The sequence below is a fragment of the Falco rusticolus genome, chromosome 4, assembly GCF_015220075.1.
Source record: "Falco rusticolus isolate bFalRus1 chromosome 4, bFalRus1.pri, whole genome shotgun sequence".
Classification (NCBI taxonomy): domain Eukaryota; kingdom Metazoa; phylum Chordata; class Aves; order Falconiformes; family Falconidae; genus Falco; species Falco rusticolus.
The window spans coordinates 68,634,949-68,655,036 of record NC_051190.1 but is presented as its reverse complement, the minus strand read 5'-3'; the positions used below and the strand labels follow the sequence as shown (position 1 = coordinate 68,655,036).

Here is a 20,088-nt window from a genome sequence, read left to right as displayed (position 1 = left end):
AAACAACCACGTTCCCATGGGCAAATAATTCTTAAGTTCTTAAAGGGAATCAAAATGGGAAAAAAAAAAATTATTAATCAAGTCCACAAGCACCAAAGCATGGAACAAGCTGGAGGCCTGGCATTTCCTGAACCCCCAAATGGAAACTGTAGAAAGGGGGTAAGAAAAAAGTAAGATAAAAAAAAATATAAAAAGGTAAACAAAAACTGAAAGAAAAATAAACAAGCTGGTAAATAAGGATTGATATGGAATAGACCACAGTTGGGCAGCTGAGCTGGATTGCCTCAATGTCTATATTCACATACGGCATGACACAGGTTAGAGCAGCCTTTGTGGATACTAATAGGAAAAGTCTTCGTCATGAGGTCTTTATCACATGTGATTTCAATCACCTGAAATATGAACAGGTGTGTGCTCTGTTATTCCAAACCAGCAGAATCTAGAGAAGATCAGCTTGGACTAGTAGCTGTGGTGCATTTCCGTGATCTCACACCCTGAGGCCTCAGACCACTGACATGACTGACTCAGTCACGCCTCACAACAGAGGGCATCTGGGCCAGACTAATTTCTTCATAAACACAGACAATTAAATTAATTATTTGATATTTTTTTTTTAGGAGTGGAAAAGGAGGATCCCTAATGAGGAAGCAAGCTTCATTGCAGCCAAGGAACTTCTTGATCATTTAACTTACGTAAAAAGTACATAAAGTACATATATATATATATACACACATATATATTTACAGGTCCAGCCATACACACGTGGGTAGATTCTAATCATGAGCATGGGTGAAACCAGAGATAGCCACAGTGAATGTATAGTATTACAAGATTTGTAGCAGTGTAATGAGTTTCTCCTCTTCAGAAAGACAGTACATCTAAGTCGTCCTCAAAAGAAACACTAAAGAAACCTATGTAAATAGATAGTTGCCATCTCCAAGCGTATCATTCCTTTGGATTGTTTTACTCACTTGTCATTCTTGTTCTTCTCTTGGTGTCTGAATCACCCTTGTTACTACACGTGAAAAACGAACCAAAGGAAGAAAAAAAAAAGAATAGTGAGGGTTATGCTTACTTATTTTTAGAAATATTTTATTTGACTTTCATTAAAATCATTAAGTGTTCTGCTTTTGTCTTCAGGAAGCAGGTATGAATCTCCAAGAATGATTACATTTGGAAAAAAATGAACACTTTATTGTAGGTTTGGTTATCTTGTATTGATTTTTTTCTCCAAGAGTTGCATTTGACTAAAATTGTCAAGTACCTGATACATATTTCTTTTCACCACTACCAGCCATGCACACCATATATGACTATGAAAACCACATTCTTTATTGATTTAAGACAATGGAATTGGTAGGAAGTTCTAACATGGATGTTCCTATCTATGTAACACCAGCAGTTTCAAAACACAGTTTGTGTATTCACAACTGTTAAACTTCCACTCCCTGTCATCCTAAAGCAGTACTAGTACGTAGTAAAAAAATAAATGTAATACCAGTAATGAAACACTACTCATTCCTATGTATTTGCAAAGCCTGTTTGTGATTTTTGGATTTAATCTGTAGGACTGGTATTTAAACAAAATTCTTATTCAAAGGAATCCAATTGGATGCTGAATGAAGGACAAAAAATTACAGATCACTGCTCCCATGTCAGCTTTATGTTCCTGTGTGTCAAAATAGAGCTACAGTAGTAATTATTATAGAATCTAGTACAATCTAGAACCATAAAGACAATAAAGGCATATAAAACCATGTTTGGGCCAGTTTAACAGACCCACTAAAAATTATGGAAAATCATTGCAGATTAGTTGCCTGCTTCTGGCAAATACACATCTGGTGCTATTCTAACACTTGAAACTGCATCACTTACTGACTTAATCGCAAGAGGTACATAGTAACCCATTCTGAAAAGAACTTGTGTTTACCAAGATCCTGGAGGGCCCAGAATTCCTAAAGAGAAAGAAGCAGTTAATGGCAGATGATCAGAATTTTGTTCCTATAAGCAAAAACCAAAGTAAGCAAATGAATGTTGTGGTTTAACCCCAGGCAGCAGCTAAGCCCCACACAGCTGCTCACTGATTCACAGAGAACCAGAAGGGTGAAAGTAAGAAAAATTGGTTTTAGAGATAAGAACAGTTTAACAATTGGTAATAGCAATAATAATAATAATTCACAATGAAAAGAAAAATAACAAAAAGACAGATAAAGAAAACCCAAGAAAAACAAGTGATGCAAATGAAAAACAATTGCTCACCACCAGCTGATGCCCAGCCTGCTCCCAAGCAGTGGCCCCTGGCCAGCTTTCCCCCTATTTTATATACTGAGCATGATATCACATCCCCTCGGCCAGTTTGGGTCAGCTGTCCTGGCTGTGTCCCTTCCCAGCTTCTTGTGCCTCCCCTCAGCATGAGAAGCTGAAAAGCCCTTGACTTAGTGTAAGCACTGCTCAGCAACAACTAAAACATCAGAGTCATCAGCATTATTCTCATCCTAAATCCAAACCACAGCACTGCACCAGCTACAAGGAAGAAAATTAACCCTATCCCAACTGAAATCAGGACAACAAATTATTAAAAGGATTTAAGAGGGAAGGGGTTCTCTCCCCCCCAAATTCTACTAGTATCTTTTCCTCTGTCTATAAATAATTTATTTTTGCTAGCACAATACATCCATATTAATACACCTGTGTTATGGCAAATTCTACCTAAACACCTCCAGCGCTTCATCCCTATTTTTCCTTGGCTTATTATGTGTCCTATTTTATTTTTTAGGCTACATAACTACAGGTTTTACTCTCTTCTGAGTTTTGTACATGTCAGATCTATTTGTAGGGATTATTTTTCTTTTTTCAGAATTGTGAAATAAGGGAAAATATATTGAAAAAGAAAGATAAAGCGTGGGAAAAAAAAGGGAACTTAAGGCTACAGGGATAGGAGAAGAAGGAGAACAGAGAACACAGGAGAGGAAGAAGGGAGAGGAGACTGAACTTAGAAAAGGCAGAGAGAAACCACAGCTTGGGGTTACTGCCTCCAGTGCTGGACAACCACCACAAACTCTGCTTCCCTGGCAGATTACACTGAGCTAACAGGTGCTTCGTATTGCTCGGTTGAGAGAAAGTAGCCAAAGCTCACAGCTAAATAAATAAATAAATAAATCAACTTCAGAGAAAGAACAGATTAGAAAGAAATGGACACAGATAAAAGGAAGAAAACAGTAGATATATAAGAAAAAAAGGGGCAAAATAAGGGAAATTAAAAGCAAGAACAAAACAAAGTTTTGATCACATCCGTGTTTTTTTTTAAATAAATTGGAGTCAATATAATTAAAACCACATTTGAGTATAGAAATGCATTAAAATTACAAAAGATTGGGGGAACAGCAGGTGGGTAACAGGTGAGTCAAACATTTGTTCAAAGATGCACAGGGTTAAGCTGCTTTAGGGAGAATTTCAGAATGTTTCCAGTTAATACTAAATGTAAAGGCTCCTGCAGTGTTCCCAAAGGATTCTGGCATTTTTAGGTCAATTTTGGTGTCCAGCTCAAAAAAACATAAGAGATCTACAAACCAACGTGAGAAGTTACGTTGCTCCTGACAAAGTATTAGTGTGTGAATAAACAGCAGACCAAATCACTTTAATAAAAGAAAAAATTTCTTCAAAACATTAAAACTTTTTACCAGCATAAAATTGTACCTGCTTTACAACATCAGTTTTGGGACTCAGTGCTTGGGGGCTAAACCATTTCATCGTGTGAAAAAAATGGTCAGCTGCTACCAAGTGAAGGCTGGAGATGTCCTTTGGTGTAACCGCAGGGTCAGAATACACCAACATCATTAGTTCCTCAACCTGCACCTTCACTGAAGGGGAGATGGAGTTGCCATAAATGCCACTACTGCAGTAGTCCAGAAGTGGCTCCATACTGCATGGGGGTGGCTTCCATTCCTCCTACTACATGCAGGCCACTAAGAAATGGAAAAATCCTTTGTATTCTATGACAAAAAAAACTTCTCTTACAAACACACCCATCCTCTTATCACCCCCTCTGTACAAATTATTAAACCCAAAGCTACGGCTCTTTGTATTTTTGTTGCTTACTACTAGAAAATCTCGGCTTTTTAACTATTAATGGATCCAAGCTCATAGAAAAGGTCAGGTTAGACCTCTTAAACAGAAGAAAACAAAGAAAACCAGAGAATTGGGTCCAAATCACTTAATTATCTAGGACTCAGCTGGAAAAAGAAACAGTAACTCCTCATTTTCATTCTATGCTTTATGTACAGTTGTTTTTCCTCCCTAAAACCACCTCCTAAGTTCACCTGCTCTCATTTTAAATTAGATTCAAAGACAAACAGAAATAAGTCAGAAGTTAGGGAAAGGCAATGAAGTTTCCCAGACAAAGTGAATAACACTCCTCCCATGGAAAAGGCATGGAAAAAAAGAAAAAAATAATTTTGGCTCTTGCAAAAAGGCTTCCTATTTTTCTTTCCAGATCAGGTATCTACAAGCTTTCTTTTCAGAATTTCCCCTCTGCATTTTTATGCAATTATTACTTGCCTAGCATCTTACTCCAGGTCAAACATTTCAGCACTGTTTTCACTGCTAAACATTGCACTGTATCCAGGTAAGAAGTTATCTCTTTTATTTTAATATTCTTATCTCTTACGGTTATACTTGCTCCTGAAGAATAAGTAGGCTGAGTTATCAGCAAGACAGGATGGGATAGCAGGTTGGTCAGGAGAGAATAACAAAATGTATTATAATGCTTTAAGCTACACTTAGAGCCAATCTTGTGCCCAAGGAATGGCAGAGGCCACTATGGGCTGAGATTCTAGCAAGAGTTTATGATGAGATGGGATCTCACTTATCATTAGATATCAAGACAACCCAACCAACCTCAGGGCAGAGGTTTAGGCCACCTGGTTGAGCCACAGTAGGAATAGTTTCACTGACCAGAGACTGAAATTTTCCTTATGAGCCCTATCTAATTCCACTTGTGTCTCACAAAATACTACCAGAAGGCATCCTTAAGTAAAACAAAGGAAGAGGGGAGGGGGAGGAATGTTCTTCCTAGCAGACCCATCTTAAATGTGAAGAAAATCACATTCCCACCTGTGTATGAATATTTATGACTACTCGTATTGACCTGTACCAGAGGCTGAAAATCTGACTTCAGCACTCTCATTAACGTACCTTTCATTAGCGCTCTTCATGAATATATATCCTTCACTAAGACACAGGCTTAACATGGGATGGTAGCATGACACATGTATTCGTCTCCCTGTCCCTTAATAATGCTACAATGACACATTTCCCAGGCAAATCATGGCTTGGGACATCCTCTATTATGCCAGGGTTATGTCCAACTTGATTTACTCATTTTATATTAAGTATTCCTAAAACTGGGTGCTTGTATTAATACCTCAGGAATATGGAGCTCCTTTAGCTGGTCTTCAGTAATTTCACTGAGCTGTCGAAATGTCATTGTAAAATCAGCCTTTGTATCTTCCATAAGCTAGTGAAATAAAGATACTTCAATCACTGTTTTTAAAGTATGGAATATCAGTTCAGATGTTTGCCAACAAAATAAGTAAGGTAAACTCACTTTTAGGAGGAAAGCAATCAAATAGTTATCATCCTTATTCTCCCCAAGAAGGCCCAATTTTGTTTTGAATAGTTCTGTGAAACTGAAAATAGTAACAAAGTAAGGAAATTGTTCCATCATATCATTTTAGTATTGTGAGTAGAAGGCTTGAGTTCTGGAACTGCATACCGGGTGTAATAGTGCTCACCATACCCCTCCAAAATCTGGGAAGCTCTGCAAAAACAAAAGAAATGTCAAATCCTATGGAACTGAAATACTACTGTGGGTACAATCCTACTGTACACTGAGCAATGAAAACTACTTCTGTCTGGTATCTCACAAACATTGGTATTCTGAATCAGCTGGGATCTGTCACGGGAAGATGACTGAGGAGAAGCATTTTAACAGACTTCAAACACATAAATTGCCACTGTAAAGAAGAAAAATACAATGTTCTTCCTTTTCATACTGAATAAGAAGTCACGAGTTTAAATAACACGAAGGATTCATATTAGGAATCATTCCAATAGGATATTAAAATACTATCTCATCACTTCAGGAGGATGTACGGTCTTCATAAGTAAGCATCCTAAAGAACAAGCTAGACAGAATAGAAAACTACAGGCAAAGGTCCAATCTTAGTGAAAGGAGAATGGACCACATATCTAGGACAGCCTTCCAGTGATTTTTTGCTATTATTTATGACCAATGAAAAAATTTCTCCCCTCCCTCCAACCTTATTCTGGCCAATAATTAATTCAGAATCAATTTCCACTTAGGAAAAAAAAAATAAAATTTAGAAGTCAAATCCTTTCTTTCCTATGTGCTTGGTCTTAGAGGGTCTCCCATGTCACTAGTTCTTTAAAGCAAGAAGACATTTTAAGGATTACTTACAGCTGCTTTTGTCTGGGATCCAGTAAAGGTTTTAGAGCTTGTAACAGCTTGCTCAGATTAAACAGCCCAACATTTGCCTGGTTTCCTATTTTATACCTACTTTCATCATCAGATGTGTTTGGAACAAAATCTGTTTCAAACAAAACATTACTTTTCCACAACAGAGTAATCACAATAAACAATCAATTTTAAAATATTGAAGTGCATTCATTTTTATACTTACACAGCAAACTAATAAAAGCCCTAAAGTTACTAAATATTTAAAATCAGATCACAAGGATACTTAGTTACAGTGAATTAATTCAAGATATATTATTTGCAAATCTAAGGAATACATCCTTCACAGACAAGTTTCCACATCACAGTTTTCCTACTTGAAGATACAAAATAAATTTGGATGTTTAAAAAGAAAAACATCATTTTTACACTTAAAACAATGTCTTATTCAATGTTTTTACTACATACAGCACTACTGTTTAGCACTTGGACTAAGCAAACAACTATGCAAGGAGATTCAGGATTTATAAGTATTTTTGGTAAAGTAACCTGTATAAATTTTAGAAATTTATAAATTTTATAAATTTACAGGCCTGTGTTTAAATAAACAGGCCACCTAAGCAAGATTTCTTTCAGTTGTACAAACAGACTTTATGTATTCACATAAAAATGAGGGCTAGTGTGTTCCAGTATGGAAATCTATTTTTGGGGAGATCGTAAGTAAATGCTATCCAAAAGTACAAAGCATGTGTACCTACAGCGCCAGTCTTTGAATGGATGCAGTATGAACCCCTCGCTCAGCTCACGTGCAGGTAAGCTGATCAATGCACACAGCATTGCCTGAGCTCTCAGAGGCCATTAATAACAAACAGACCACTAAAGAGGAGACCTGTGACATCTGGCAGATCTGGTGATTGGTTCCAATCTGAACTTTAACTCTGAAGTATTTCATCTGGTTCTAGGGTGTATATTGGTTCTGGCTGGGACAGAGTTAATTTTTTTCATAGCAGCCTGCATGGTGCTGTGTTTTAGACTTGCAACTAAACCAGTATTGATAACACACCAATATTTTAGCTATTGCTGAGCAGCGCTTGCACAGCATCAAGGGCTTCTCTGTTCTCACTCTGGAACTACAGTAAGTTAGGCTAGGGGTGGGCAAGGAGCTAGAAGGGAACACAGCTGGCACTGCTGACCCCAGCCAACCAAAGGGAAATTCCATACCATAGAATTCCATGCTCAGCAATAAAAACTGGGGGCAGTTTTTCCAAGACAGTTATTGCCTAGGGACTAACTCAGCATCAGTCTGGTGGTGGCAGGTGGTGAGTGATTGCCTTTGCATCACCTGTTGGTTGCCCCCACCCCCTTTTTTTCCCCTTCACTTATTCAACTGTCTTCGTCTTGACCCATGAGCTTTTCTCATCTTTGCTCTTCCAGTTCTCTCCCCCAACCAGCCCAAGTGCGGAGTGAACAAGTGGCAGGTGGATCCTTAATGGCTGGCTGGGGTCAACCCACTATACAAAGATATAAGCCCAGAAAAGACCTGTTTTTTCAATGCGATAGACACAGTAAGACATTTCCTCTCATGACATTTCCTTATCTTGAGGCTGCAACTCAGGGAAACAGATAGCATGATAACCACTGCTGGTTCTAAAGCTTACTCAGGTGCAACCTCTAAACAATAATCTAATAATATGCATTTATGTACATACTGGACCTATATTTATCAATCCCAGACTCAATGGCGTTCATGTTTTCAAAGAAACATTGCCATGACTGGGTAGGTTCGATTTGCTTTCTTCCAACATATATTTAGCTGCTGTGACTATAAAGCTTTTGACTTTTGGCCATAATAAGGCAGCTTTTGGCTGCTCACACAATTTTAGTTTTTTATATGTTTCTGTTGTAGCATCTATTCAACTCATAAAACTGGCCTCCGATATATTTTTTTTCCCTAAACCTCCTCAAACAATACACCAGCTTGGGATTTTTCCACTAATGATGTTAGTTTTCATGTACACTGGAATTATATAAGTTAATACAAAGAATTTATTGTAAGTAAAAAATATATTTACAAACAGATGCTATACTCACTTGGGTCATAGGAGTCCATAAATCCAAATGGACCATAATCTATTGTTATGGATAATAAACTAAAGTTATCTGTATTGCACACACCTACAGTTAAACAACAAACAAGGAAAAACAGAAGTTAAAATTCCAGTAGTCTCCAGAAAGTTTGCTGTGAAATAGATCCACTGAATCTACTGAACTCTGGAGCAGTTACCTTTCAGAAATCACACTCTGGAAAACAAACCTGTCTTTCTTGCCCTCGGCCTGGCATGCATATGAAGTATGAAAATGAGAAACTGCTATTGTCTTGCATTTGGTTTCTATACCTAGGTGGCACTGTTTCCTTTTCCTTTCAGTGCTACACAGTATTGGCAGCATCTTGCAAATCGGTCTTAGATGCTTTCTTGCAAGTTGACTGGGTGTTGTATTAGCAAGACAATGCTATTTTATTTTTCATAATGCAAATCTGAAGCAAAGGTGGACAGCACTGTATCCTGTACACTGTAAAGGGCCAGGTTTTTATGTAGATGCATCAAATTCAGAGCAATTAAATTTATGTATATCATCAATACATGGTACACCAGACTACTGCAACAATTCTGAGAATTCTTGCTTCTGTCAGATACAGTCGTGCTTTGAAAGATCAGAGAGTGCTCCTAACTCTGTTATGAAAAAGAAAATTCTATTAATGCATAACAGATGATACTGCTGTAGGCAAAGACATCAGATGAACTGAAGAACAGTGACAAATAAAATCCATCTTTAAGTATACGACTGCAGTCCCTCCTGTAAAGCCAATGCTATCTACTGCAGCTTACCATGTGCAAACCCCACAGACATCCACAATGCAATCAGATTTGCAGTCTCCGATACGACTGTAGAGAAAAATTCCTAAAATCAAATATATCTTTTACTTCAAGTCCTCTGAATCAAAGATATGGAATACAATAAATATTATAAACATTTGATTCACTTTAGAAATATGTCGCAATCTATTTTTAGATGTCTGTCTCTGTCAGGACTTTTCATTCACATTCTAAATGATGTGACTGCACAATAACCTTATCCAGCAAAGACTATAGTTATGTAAGTACATAGATGCCCTAAAATAAATTAAAAAGTCAAAAAAAAAAGGAACAAAGATACTATATATACTAGTGCATATACTATATATGCTACATTATACTAGAAAAAGCATAATACATCACTTCATGACCACTGCTCAATCTGAGCAGTAAGAGAACAAAACAGAAAAGGGAAGCTTCCCAATAAACATTTCCATAACAAAAAGTGGTGAAGAATGTTTGTATTTGAGAAAAAAAAAGAATGTTTGTATTCCACTTTGAGAAAAAAATAAATTCAAGAAGCAGGTTTCTGAAGGCAATTAACAAACTTCCACTAATAAAACCTGGAAGCTTACTTCAAATTATTAAAAAAATTAAAACTTGAAACTCTGATAAGCTTTTTATAATTTTTGCTTACATGCTTGTGGAAAATAAAAAGTAACTTACCAAGACTTAAGCACTTACCAGATATCTATTTGAATCATTCATGGCTATTGATGGAAAATGTTCCTGGATGATAAAGTCTAGCAATCTTCTGTAATAGGGGAGGCAGAATTCTTTAAACCAAGCTGGTACCTCTAAAACTGATGATTCAAAATTCTTGGTTTTAAACAGTTAATCTACAGCTTGCTGCAAATAGTTATTAAAAAACTCAATCAATCTATTCCAATGAGTATTGGATTAAGCCCTTATAAATGCTTAGAGATAAAACCTAAGGTTCCTGTCATAAATATGACTGGAGACTGCGATGTATTTTAAAATTATTCCCACAGATTTCAGAAGACACTGGGATCTGGTTTTGCATGTGGTAATATCAATTTTTTAGGGAAGTTTCTGTATCCAAAAAAAGTATATGACTACAAGGAATAATTCTAGATCGGAATTATCACAACAAAAATTTTATGGCTGAATTCTTATGAAGTAAGGTTACTTGCCATAGTAACTGGCCACTCCCAAGACAGGGCTGCACAGTCTTGCAAGACAGGCTCAGGAAACAGGGATACATGCATTAAAAATCGCAATGCCTGTCCGATGTATATCTTCCCAGATCTAAAGCTTTGGAGTGGCTGGTATCTAGTACATTTAGGAGCTCCCTGTAGGACCCTCTTGTGGTCACAGCTAGCCAAGGCCACTGGCACATGCAGCTGTAGGCAGCATCTACACGACGGGTAGGCGACCTGGGCGAGGGCTGGACCGGGCCAAGGGCTGGACCGGGCCAAGGGCTGGACCCGGCCAAGGCTGTGTGGGTACGCCCTCAAATATTTAGATTTTACCTTCTCATCAGGTTGTTGGAGCAAATCACTAAACTCTCCTCAAATTGTGATGGTTTTATCACAGTACCTAGCAACCTGACCTTTAGAAGGGTGTCCAGCCTACTGCCTCTGAATTTCAGCAGGTTGCTCCAGGACGTCCTCTTTCAAGACCTACTCTGAGGAGGAAGCACAGTCATACGAGCCTTGGCCTGCCCCTTCTGAGCCCCTCTCTGAAACAGGCAGGCAGGAGACATCTATTTCGTATGGCTACAAGTGATCCTTACTCCTCTTACATTCTCCTTAAATCCACTGGGTCACAAACATTTTAACGAAAAAAAAAACCAAAACAAAACTTAAAATCAGTATTTCAGTTCTACAATTAAAATCTGCTGTGAGATTTAAAAGAGACAGACAGCATGGAATGATGTGGGAAGTTAAACTGAGTTCTCAGTTACTACACCGTACAACTGCTGCTTTGAGCTCTTACTCATTTTTAAGCACCCCAGAACAATTTGTATTGCTCCTGAGAAATGACCAACTTTTAAATATTTACAGTAGACCTAAATGTTTGTCATGCTAATTGCTTCACACGCAAATTAACATTGCTCAGAGGCTTAAAACCATGCAATAATTTCTTACCTAGTACAATTCTCTGGTTCTGCATATTTCTAGAGAGCATACTTTATACAACATACCTATGTTAGTCATTTATTTCATATTTCTGTTAATTTAGCTTCACAGACAACTATGAGAAATGCCAGAACTTATACTTCACATTTACAAATCCTTCCAAAACAAACAACTCCCTAGTGCTTAGTTACCAAAAGTATTTCAGCTATAAAACCTTTCTCATTTTGCAAGATCCAGGCCTTCAGAAACATCTAGGGGGTTTTATCCTTACGAGGCAAGATCTTTTGTATGCTTGCATAAAAATAGCAGGTTATCTTTCCCAGTTATGCAATCTTCCTTTGTAAATAATCTATGTCTAAATTCCAACTGTATATACTTTATTCTAATACATATTTGATTGTTAAGAAAAGTAATAAAGTCACTATGAAGATTAAATTCAAACCTGAGTAAGTCCAGTTCCCCAGAATGAGCTAAAATTTCTAAGGATCCTATACGAAACCACGATTTGGCAAGACGTAGCACTATTGCACCTTAAATACAGACACATATGTTTAAATGTAAACAGAGTATCACCAAAATAAAATAATTCCATAGTAAAAGCTGTCATGTGTTGTTCCTGTAGACGAAGAATTTATATATGTATAGTTAAACTGGTATTTTTGTAAGTATGCTAGATGCATAACAAATGAATATTTATAATATTACTTCACTACACATACATTTTAGTGATAAAGCCTAATTTACTATACCAGCAAACACAGGCAAAATTCCAGCACTGCATTAATACTAGAATAACTCCAGACATACTAGGAACAAAGAAAAACCCAACATAAATAGATTTTTCCCCATGCTCTGCCATCCCACTCTTTTTCAGAGCAGATGTAGATGATGTAGCAATGGCACAGTCACAGTAGCATTCCCACCATCCTAGTATTGCTATTGGAACAGTGGAAAATTTCCCTAGCTTTCAGTACCATTTTCCTAATGGCAAGTGAAAATAAAAATTATACCACGACAACACATATGCCACAATCATAGCAGACTTGTTCATAGGGCTTCATTTTTTTTTAACTAAGATATGTTTCAGACCCATTTTCTCAGGAGAGGTTCTGTATCTTAATAAATGAAATGAAGCCTATTTAGTACTTTTTATTAGACATATATGACATATTAAATGGAGAACTAAGTTACAGTGTTGCAACATATCTTGAAATGTGTTTATTACCTCTTTCTTTCTTAATATTTCCATTATAGAACTGGTCTCTCCACACATCATCATCACTTACAACTAAGCTGTAACAAACAAGAAATGGACATTAAAAAGTTATCTTAGGAAAAAGAATTTACAATGAAAATCAAGTCATATTTTATATAACTTTATTTCAAAAAAAGGTAAGCTATTTTTGCTGGCATAGTTTTGTATTTACAAATGACACAGGCAAACAGTAAGCTGAGGCTTACCAAGCTTCATTAGCAAGATGCATTTATTTTGTATTCATACAATGTTGTCCAATTTCCATTACTTAAACTGATCTTGAGGAGGAGGTTGCACCAAAAAAAAAAAAAAAAAAAAAAAAAAAAAAAAGTACTGCATTCATCTGGAACCCCAGTGACAGATTAGTGTGATGATAACGTTATGTAAGCCACAATTTCCCTGAGGACAACAGCAAAATTAGAAGGACAGAGAAAACAGAAACCAAATTGTTGCATCAGATGCAGGTTGCCCTTTACATGAGCCAAAACTGTTGTCTCAGGATCTTTGGGGACAGACCTGGGACCCTTAGCAATCAGGAGCTCTTCAAATACTATCAACCCACAAAACAGGCATAATTCTGATGATACATTGTAATTATCCCTTTCTCTTGCACTTGGATTTTTAAAAACAATCTCTTCCTTTCATTTGCCTTAAAATTCTGCACAATCTACCCGAATACTGAGATTTGTGAGTGCTTGGAACAACTTTCCATGCTATAAAGTATTTCACAACATTAATTCATTTCACAAAATAAAATATGTAATTTCACTGTATTTTCTGTTATATCAAGCAAAATAAAATGGAATCAATCCTCACAAACTATACAAGGGCATCATATGCCCCCAAGGTTAACATGTAGGAAGTTCTCTCTCCAAAACAACTGGGATTACGCTAAATCCAGCAGAAGTAAGGCTCAGTGCTATGCTCTGAAAGAGGTATTGACCCCTCAATAGGCACAGAGGACTTCTTGTTCAAGAGTCGAACAGCAGGAAAATTTAGTTCATTTTGTATAATTCTTTATCTTTGCTTGCTGATAACTGGAAAACATTATTCTCTTCAGGAGAGACATGGACCTGTTGGAGTGGGTCCAGAGGAGGGCCACAAAAATGATCCAGGGGATGGAACACTCCTGTGAGGAAAGGCTGACAGAACTGGGTTGTTCAGCCTGGAAAAGAAAAGGCTCCAGGGAGACCTTATTGCATCGTTTTAATACTTAAAGGGGGCTTGTAAGAAAGATGGGGAGAAACTTTTTCGTAGGGCCTGTTGTAATAGGACAAGGCATAATGGCTTTAAAAATAAAAGAGGGTAGATTTAGACTAGATATAAGGAAGACTTTTTTTTTTTTACAATGAGGATGGTGAAATGCTGGTTGCCTAGAGAAGTGGTAGATGCCCCATTCCTGGAAACACTCAAGGCCACATTGGGTGGGGCTCCGAGTAACGTGATCTAGTTGAAGATGTCCCTGCTCGTTGCAGGGGGATTGGACTAGATGACCTTTAAAGGTCCCTTCCAACCCAAACCATTCTATGGTTCAAAATAGTTGTGTGGCATGCTATTTGAAATTCAATGCAGCTACTTATAGCTGCTATCTATTACGTAGTTGAAGACTGCACAGACAACAGAACCAAACTTTCCTTGGAGATACACAGAAAAGAACCAGAGACAAACCTAATATTCCACTCATAAACATGACTAGGGCAGTCACAGCGTTAAAACTCCCAAGTGTTATATTTTTAGAGTACACTAGATAGTGGTTTTACATAACCTAGCATCAAAATTTTAGAAAGAATTTAGTTAGACCAAAAATATGGGTTATGCATATAATATGTACAAACAATCATGGAAAGGAATGATTTGACTGAAATCTTACACAGTGCAGTTGCTTGCAACAGTAACTGTGGCTTAGAAACTAAATTATCATTAGTAGTAGTAGTATATTCAGTATTTTTGAAGGTATCTAATAGCTATCCAAACTGAACATTCTCTGTTAACTGCAAAAACCAGGCTGTGAATTGTTCCAGAAGGAGGGAAAAAGTATCTAGAAATCAATCTGCTCCCATTACTGGAGCTGTACTGATACAAGCAACATTAGGAAATTCTTTCAAAAAAAGACTCTTCTGGAAATGATCAGATATGATCAGTACATCTGTAGGATTAAGTACAAAAAGTGCTGACATAAATGATATGGAAAATCCTAACCCCTCAAGAAAACCGTAAGTTTTCAAAAACAGGGAATGAACCCCAGACACTAACAAAATATTGTGTGCATTGGAGCACTACAGGACAGGAGTCAGGATAATGATGCTTCTAAATTGTACTGGTTTTAGCAGACCTCTGCCAGAAGGGTTGCTTCCTTTTGACTATGTAATTCTTAGCAGCCTCCTTGCAAAACTCCTGCAGAATACCAGCATTTATCTTATTATCGACAAAAAATCTACAGAGGCATCAACACTTGGTTAGTTACTAATACAAGTTAATGGATGTGCAACACAGATAGCCCAGCAGCCACATAAAAATACCTGCATTCCCACTACAAAAATAGTTTTCAAATGGTCCCTGTGGTTGATACATACCATTACTTGCAAGAAGGCAGCAGGAGACCAGACATGCACTCAACTACAAGAAACGGAGCACTAAAATTGCTCTTACACCAGAGAACCTGGAACAGCACTCACAGAAGGATGGATGGATTGTATCCCTCCCTACCCCAGCTCTAGCTTAAGAGCTGGATTTTCACTCCCACGTGCTCTGTTTGCATGAACATCAAGCCCTATGCAAGTAAGGGCCACTCTGAAAACTGCTTATTGACTCACTTTTTTGACAATGCGTTACACTGCTCACTGGTAATGCCAGTATGTGACTAAAATGGTACCATATGAAGAAGTGTTCTTTATGTGGCAGTACAGGCTGCTACAGAACTGTAGCACCCCATTGGGAACACAGTACTGAAAATTAATAGAGCAAACCAACCTGCTGGGTGTTCTGAGATAAGCTGTAAGGCTTTTCCCCACATTTCTGCCAAGACTTGACAAGACCTCTGTAAGTGCATCCCACCAGCCTCAGTATAACAGCTCCCCATTGGGAAGAATATGGGTATCAGCTGGGTTTTTTTCCAAATGAAGTCTTGAACAGTCTGGAGAGCTCGTACAGCAGTTGAGAGAGGCAGGCATTTAACCAATTTGCCAGCAGAGAACTAAAGCACACTCTGTATTCAACAGAATTTGTGCACAGTTAAAGAGTGATTTCAAATTGGTTTTACACTGAACAATTTGTTGAGATGACAGCGCAGAAAGGCTATAACCTTGCCAGATGCTTTCCTGCTGGTATTCAGACAGATTTAAAGTTTTGCATTAACAGCCAACAGCAAAGGGTCTCAAGGTGAAGTCAGTGAATAAACCATCAAAAATGTCATTTACAAACACTGCACTTCAACAGAGCAAATGTGTTAGAATTAATGCTAGAGAGATTTGCAGACATTTTGCAAATAAAGACACCTCGTCATGTAGCAGCTGAGTACAGGCCTTTGCTGCAGAACACTTGTTTTTTTAAAGCCTGAAATGCCAGAGTACAGACATCAGACTACCTGGAACAAAAAATGAACTTGACATTTTAAACATGATCATCTGAAAAATTCAGTTTACTTAATTCTGAGAAAATCATCCAAATGAGTGAATGTATTAGTCTTCTTTGGTTCAAACAGAAGTAGTTTTAATTTTTTTTTTTTTACAAAATCTCCCTCTCTGCTCAAAAGGTGTTTGCACAAATAAAGAATTGACAGCAATTACCTATATTCAGCACTACCTCCAATATTAATGTCTATTCATCTGACTGACAATTTTTCCTACCAATCCTAAAAATTGCAACTAGGTGACTACGACAATACAGAAATAGCCACTTCCATTTTCCTACTTGACCTGATTCTAGAAAAATTAATCCAAATGCTAAATTAATAAAAGACTCACTTATTAACCATGTAAAATATCTTAATAGACTCATTGATTATCCACATACACTAAAGGCATTATCATTTACAGGGCAGGAATCTAGTTCTGCTGGTTTTGCAAATTTTTTGGTGTGCAACAAGGGAGAGAACAATTTTATTTTTTTTAAAGAGAAGATGATCTTGATGGCAGTGTCATAAAAGCTGGAGAGGGGAGTTAGTGTCAGGTATTAACTCAATTTAATTTGCACTTATTACTTTCTTTACAAAAAACAGATTTCAAATTAAGGGAATTCAGTTAAGACAGTCTTACAAGTGAACAACAGCTGTTCACTGCAAGACACAGACAGAACGTGATATCATATTTAAACAAAGTAGTACTTTAAAGCATACAAAAGGGAAAAGTGAATGAATTAATTGCTGGATCTCATTATTACTGGAAAGTTTTATCCAAAAATCTAAAAAACTGCAGGGATGTATTTTGTTCTGATTTGCATACATACGAAAAGAAAGATGTATCCTCTTGGAAACTAACTGTCCTGCTTTATTGATGCTCAGTGAAACTCAGTCACAAAATTACCTGTAAATTAGGATGCTGTGAAAAAGAAAAGAAAAATACCTAGCAGCTCTGCTTGTAGGAATTCCAAGATAGTGCATGGCCTCGCTACACAAAAACTCTCTCACAGAAGAGCGAAGCACAGCTCTTCCATCGCCATTCCTATGGAGAACAGAGAAATAAGGAATAGGTCACAAAATCAAAGCAAATTTCAAAAAGTCAACATACAGTTTTGGTGCACATAGATTAATTGCAACTTACCTGGAATATGGGGTCTTTCCCGAGCCTTTTAACTGCAATTCCCACCTCTCGCCATGCCTGCAAAAATACCAGTAGCATTTCTAACAGTACACCTTGGGAAATGCATGAATCAGCTAAACAGAATACAGAGTTGAATCAGTCACTTAAAAAAAAAAAAGTCACACCTGTTTGTATATACTCCAATCAAGTGGGCTCTTCCATCACCCAGCTGACCTGCCCAGCTACCGAACTAACAAAAATGAAAAATCAAGTTATTTTCTTCTATCATTTAGAGCAGTTATATATATACAGATTATATGTAGGTTTTCTGTGATCTACACAATACAATGAAACATAATGACACATTTGCTTAGGCAGTCATTAAGATATCCCTAAAGCTCTATTTCCACACTCACCAATAATGAATCAGAAAACCACAGAAAAAGAATAATGCCAGTAATCCCCACTTTTTTCTTTACCTTCCAGCTATGATGTACAGCTACAGCCCTGTCTCTTTTGTATAATGAGTCTTTAAACTGACACAGCTTGTAATTTTAATTGGAAATTACAAACCAAATTCTACCATTCTTTTCCATGAATAATCTAACCCATTTCAAAGAAACTTAACACTTAGTAATCATGGTATTGAAGTGAGACTCTGCCTTCTTCACTCCTCAGAGCTGGTAATACCTATCATGAATCAGAGCTTGTTAGGCCACAGGTGTGCTGAGCAGACTCCACAGCTAATGGAAGTTAAAAAGGTAATTTGCTTCTGGCATAAACAGGAGCAGAGAAAGCAGACATGGAACCATGAAAGAGTGCTGTAGTTCTGTTCCATCTGCAGCCCCTTATGAAGAACAAATCTGTGATTAAAATGTTCATAAGTGTTCATATACTTACAGGCATAATTACTGTGAAAAGACCTACATAATTCCACCTGGAAGAATGAGTGCCATAGTTACCTGATGACCACCATACCTATGGGCCAATGGAACAGACCCAAGTACCACTTTCCCACCACTGACAAAGTGAAGAAAATCAGATGTTCCTTTGATAGATATATCAAGATCCAAAATATCTTCAAGAACTTCCTGGTCAAAAAAATAATACAGATGGTACTTGAATATGACCAGATTTTTCAATTGTAATGTGTTTTCTCTACAGACATTGTTATTCAAAGACACCCCACAGTAAGTTTCATATGTTGTATTTGTTTAACATATATAGGTGAGAAGCTTTCACAATAAAGAGCATATGAATATTAAAATATATGTTAGTACATGTATCAACAGTCTCTACTAATTAGAAAGGAAGGAAAATAAATAATAGCCAACCTTTGAAACAGCTACAAGACGAACTCTAGATTTAAAAGGTGTAGGATAGACAATTGAAAAAATGCAGTTTCTCACATTACGGACATAATTTTCCTGGATCACATCAATTGGAAAAGGATCTGTAAACATCAAACACACACGAAATGTTCTTTAAAAAGCAATTAGACGTATTCTTCTTAATACATTTCCCCTTAAATCCAATCAAAATACTTCAGAAGCAATGAAAACCTGACTCTTTATTACAATGTATATTGAGCCTGCATTAAAAGCCAGCCCAAATAAATACAGGTTTTTATTCTGTTTGGGACTTTTGAAAAGAAAGACTGAATTCTGCAGTTAAAGAAACCAGTAGGGCATGCCAGTTTTAAGATCTAAAACATATTTAAGCATAGGTTCAGTTGACTGATTAGAACAGTTTCATGGCAGTCTTATATTGCACTCAATTATATGCAACCCTAAAAGATAATTTGCATGAGACAGAAAAGTTCAGCTATCCCTGCAGATGAATGATGTAGTGCAACACTGTGCGCTGGTAACTGATACACAGTCCATATGCAATGATGATCACCAAGTAAGCTAAGAAACCAGCTTGTAGTCTTCTCTGAGTAATGTAAACAGTGAACTAAAGGGTCAGAGACACAGTTCTTGCTGTAGCGTAACATATGTACTCAAAAGGTGTGCTTCGTTCTTCCTTCAGAGCTACTCCACACCCTCACCCATCGTAACAGAAGACAAACACTGTTCTAAAACACCGGACTAATGCTGTGTGTTTTAATGTCCTTATGGATTTTTGCTTGCAACAATCTTAAAAATCTATGTTAATTATAAAATCCCAGTACCTCACAGTCACTGTTTAGTAAAAAATTAAAGTTAGCATCTCTGGAGACTACTTGTTAGCCACGTTTCTCAATATCTCTAATGAAAAATCCTGTTACAGGCAGCTGCCACAACATTTATCACTTATTGTTTGTTAATGCTTGAAAGCAATTGTAACACCCAATGAAATTGTTTCTGTAATGTTATCGTGCAAATTATCTTTGTTATTACAGGTAATTCTCTATGCCTGAGAGGTATACTGCTTTGCGTACTCCAAATGACAGGCCAGGCCATCAATTTTGCATTAACACATCATTGGGACTTGCGCCTCTCTCCATTACGATAAACTGCTAATACAAAAAAAGAAGGGGGAGGAAGTTTAACAGTATTTCACTGTGTGCACTAGGTCTGCACGTAGCTCTCGCTTTAGCAGCTGCTGCGCCCCCCCCCGAGCC

General features: G+C 37.2%; 1 protein-coding gene across 10 annotated transcripts in view; it reads right to left on the bottom strand.

The window, feature by feature from the left end:
- LOC119145881 (protein adenylyltransferase SelO-like) overlaps positions 1-20,088 on the bottom strand; it is a 31,891-nt gene that overhangs the window by 11,223 nt on the left and 580 nt on the right. For 5 of the 10 annotated variants that reach the window (XR_005103554.1, XM_037382645.1, XM_037382647.1 and 2 more), the window contains exons 2-17: positions 18,818-18,936; positions 18,446-18,574; positions 17,669-17,733; positions 17,505-17,561; positions 17,307-17,405; positions 12,718-12,785; positions 11,935-12,022; positions 10,075-10,144; positions 9,364-9,436; positions 8,567-8,650; positions 6,479-6,608; positions 5,774-5,818; positions 5,606-5,687; positions 5,423-5,515; positions 1,876-1,955; positions 972-1,015 (exon numbers count right to left, since the gene is read on the bottom strand). Coding sequence is in view for 7 of the 10 variants with exons in the window: in XM_037382645.1 (XP_037238542.1) it covers positions 972-1,015; positions 1,876-1,955; positions 5,423-5,515; positions 5,606-5,687; positions 5,774-5,818; positions 6,479-6,608; positions 8,567-8,650; positions 9,364-9,436; positions 10,075-10,144; positions 11,935-12,022; positions 12,718-12,785; positions 17,307-17,405; positions 17,505-17,561; positions 17,669-17,733; positions 18,446-18,574; positions 18,818-18,936 (1,326 nt within the window). In the remaining 3 variants the exon portion in view is untranslated. Of the gene's footprint in view, positions 1-971; positions 1,016-1,875; positions 1,956-3,475; positions 3,563-3,696; positions 3,966-5,422; positions 5,516-5,605; positions 5,688-5,773; positions 5,819-6,478; positions 6,609-8,566; positions 8,651-9,363; positions 9,437-10,074; positions 10,145-11,934; positions 12,023-12,717; positions 12,786-17,306; positions 17,406-17,504; positions 17,562-17,668; positions 17,734-18,445; positions 18,575-18,817; positions 18,937-19,905 lie in introns of those variants that run through there. The other 5 variants (XR_005103556.1, XM_037382650.1, XR_005103555.1 and 2 more) reach the window with 5 other exon arrangements.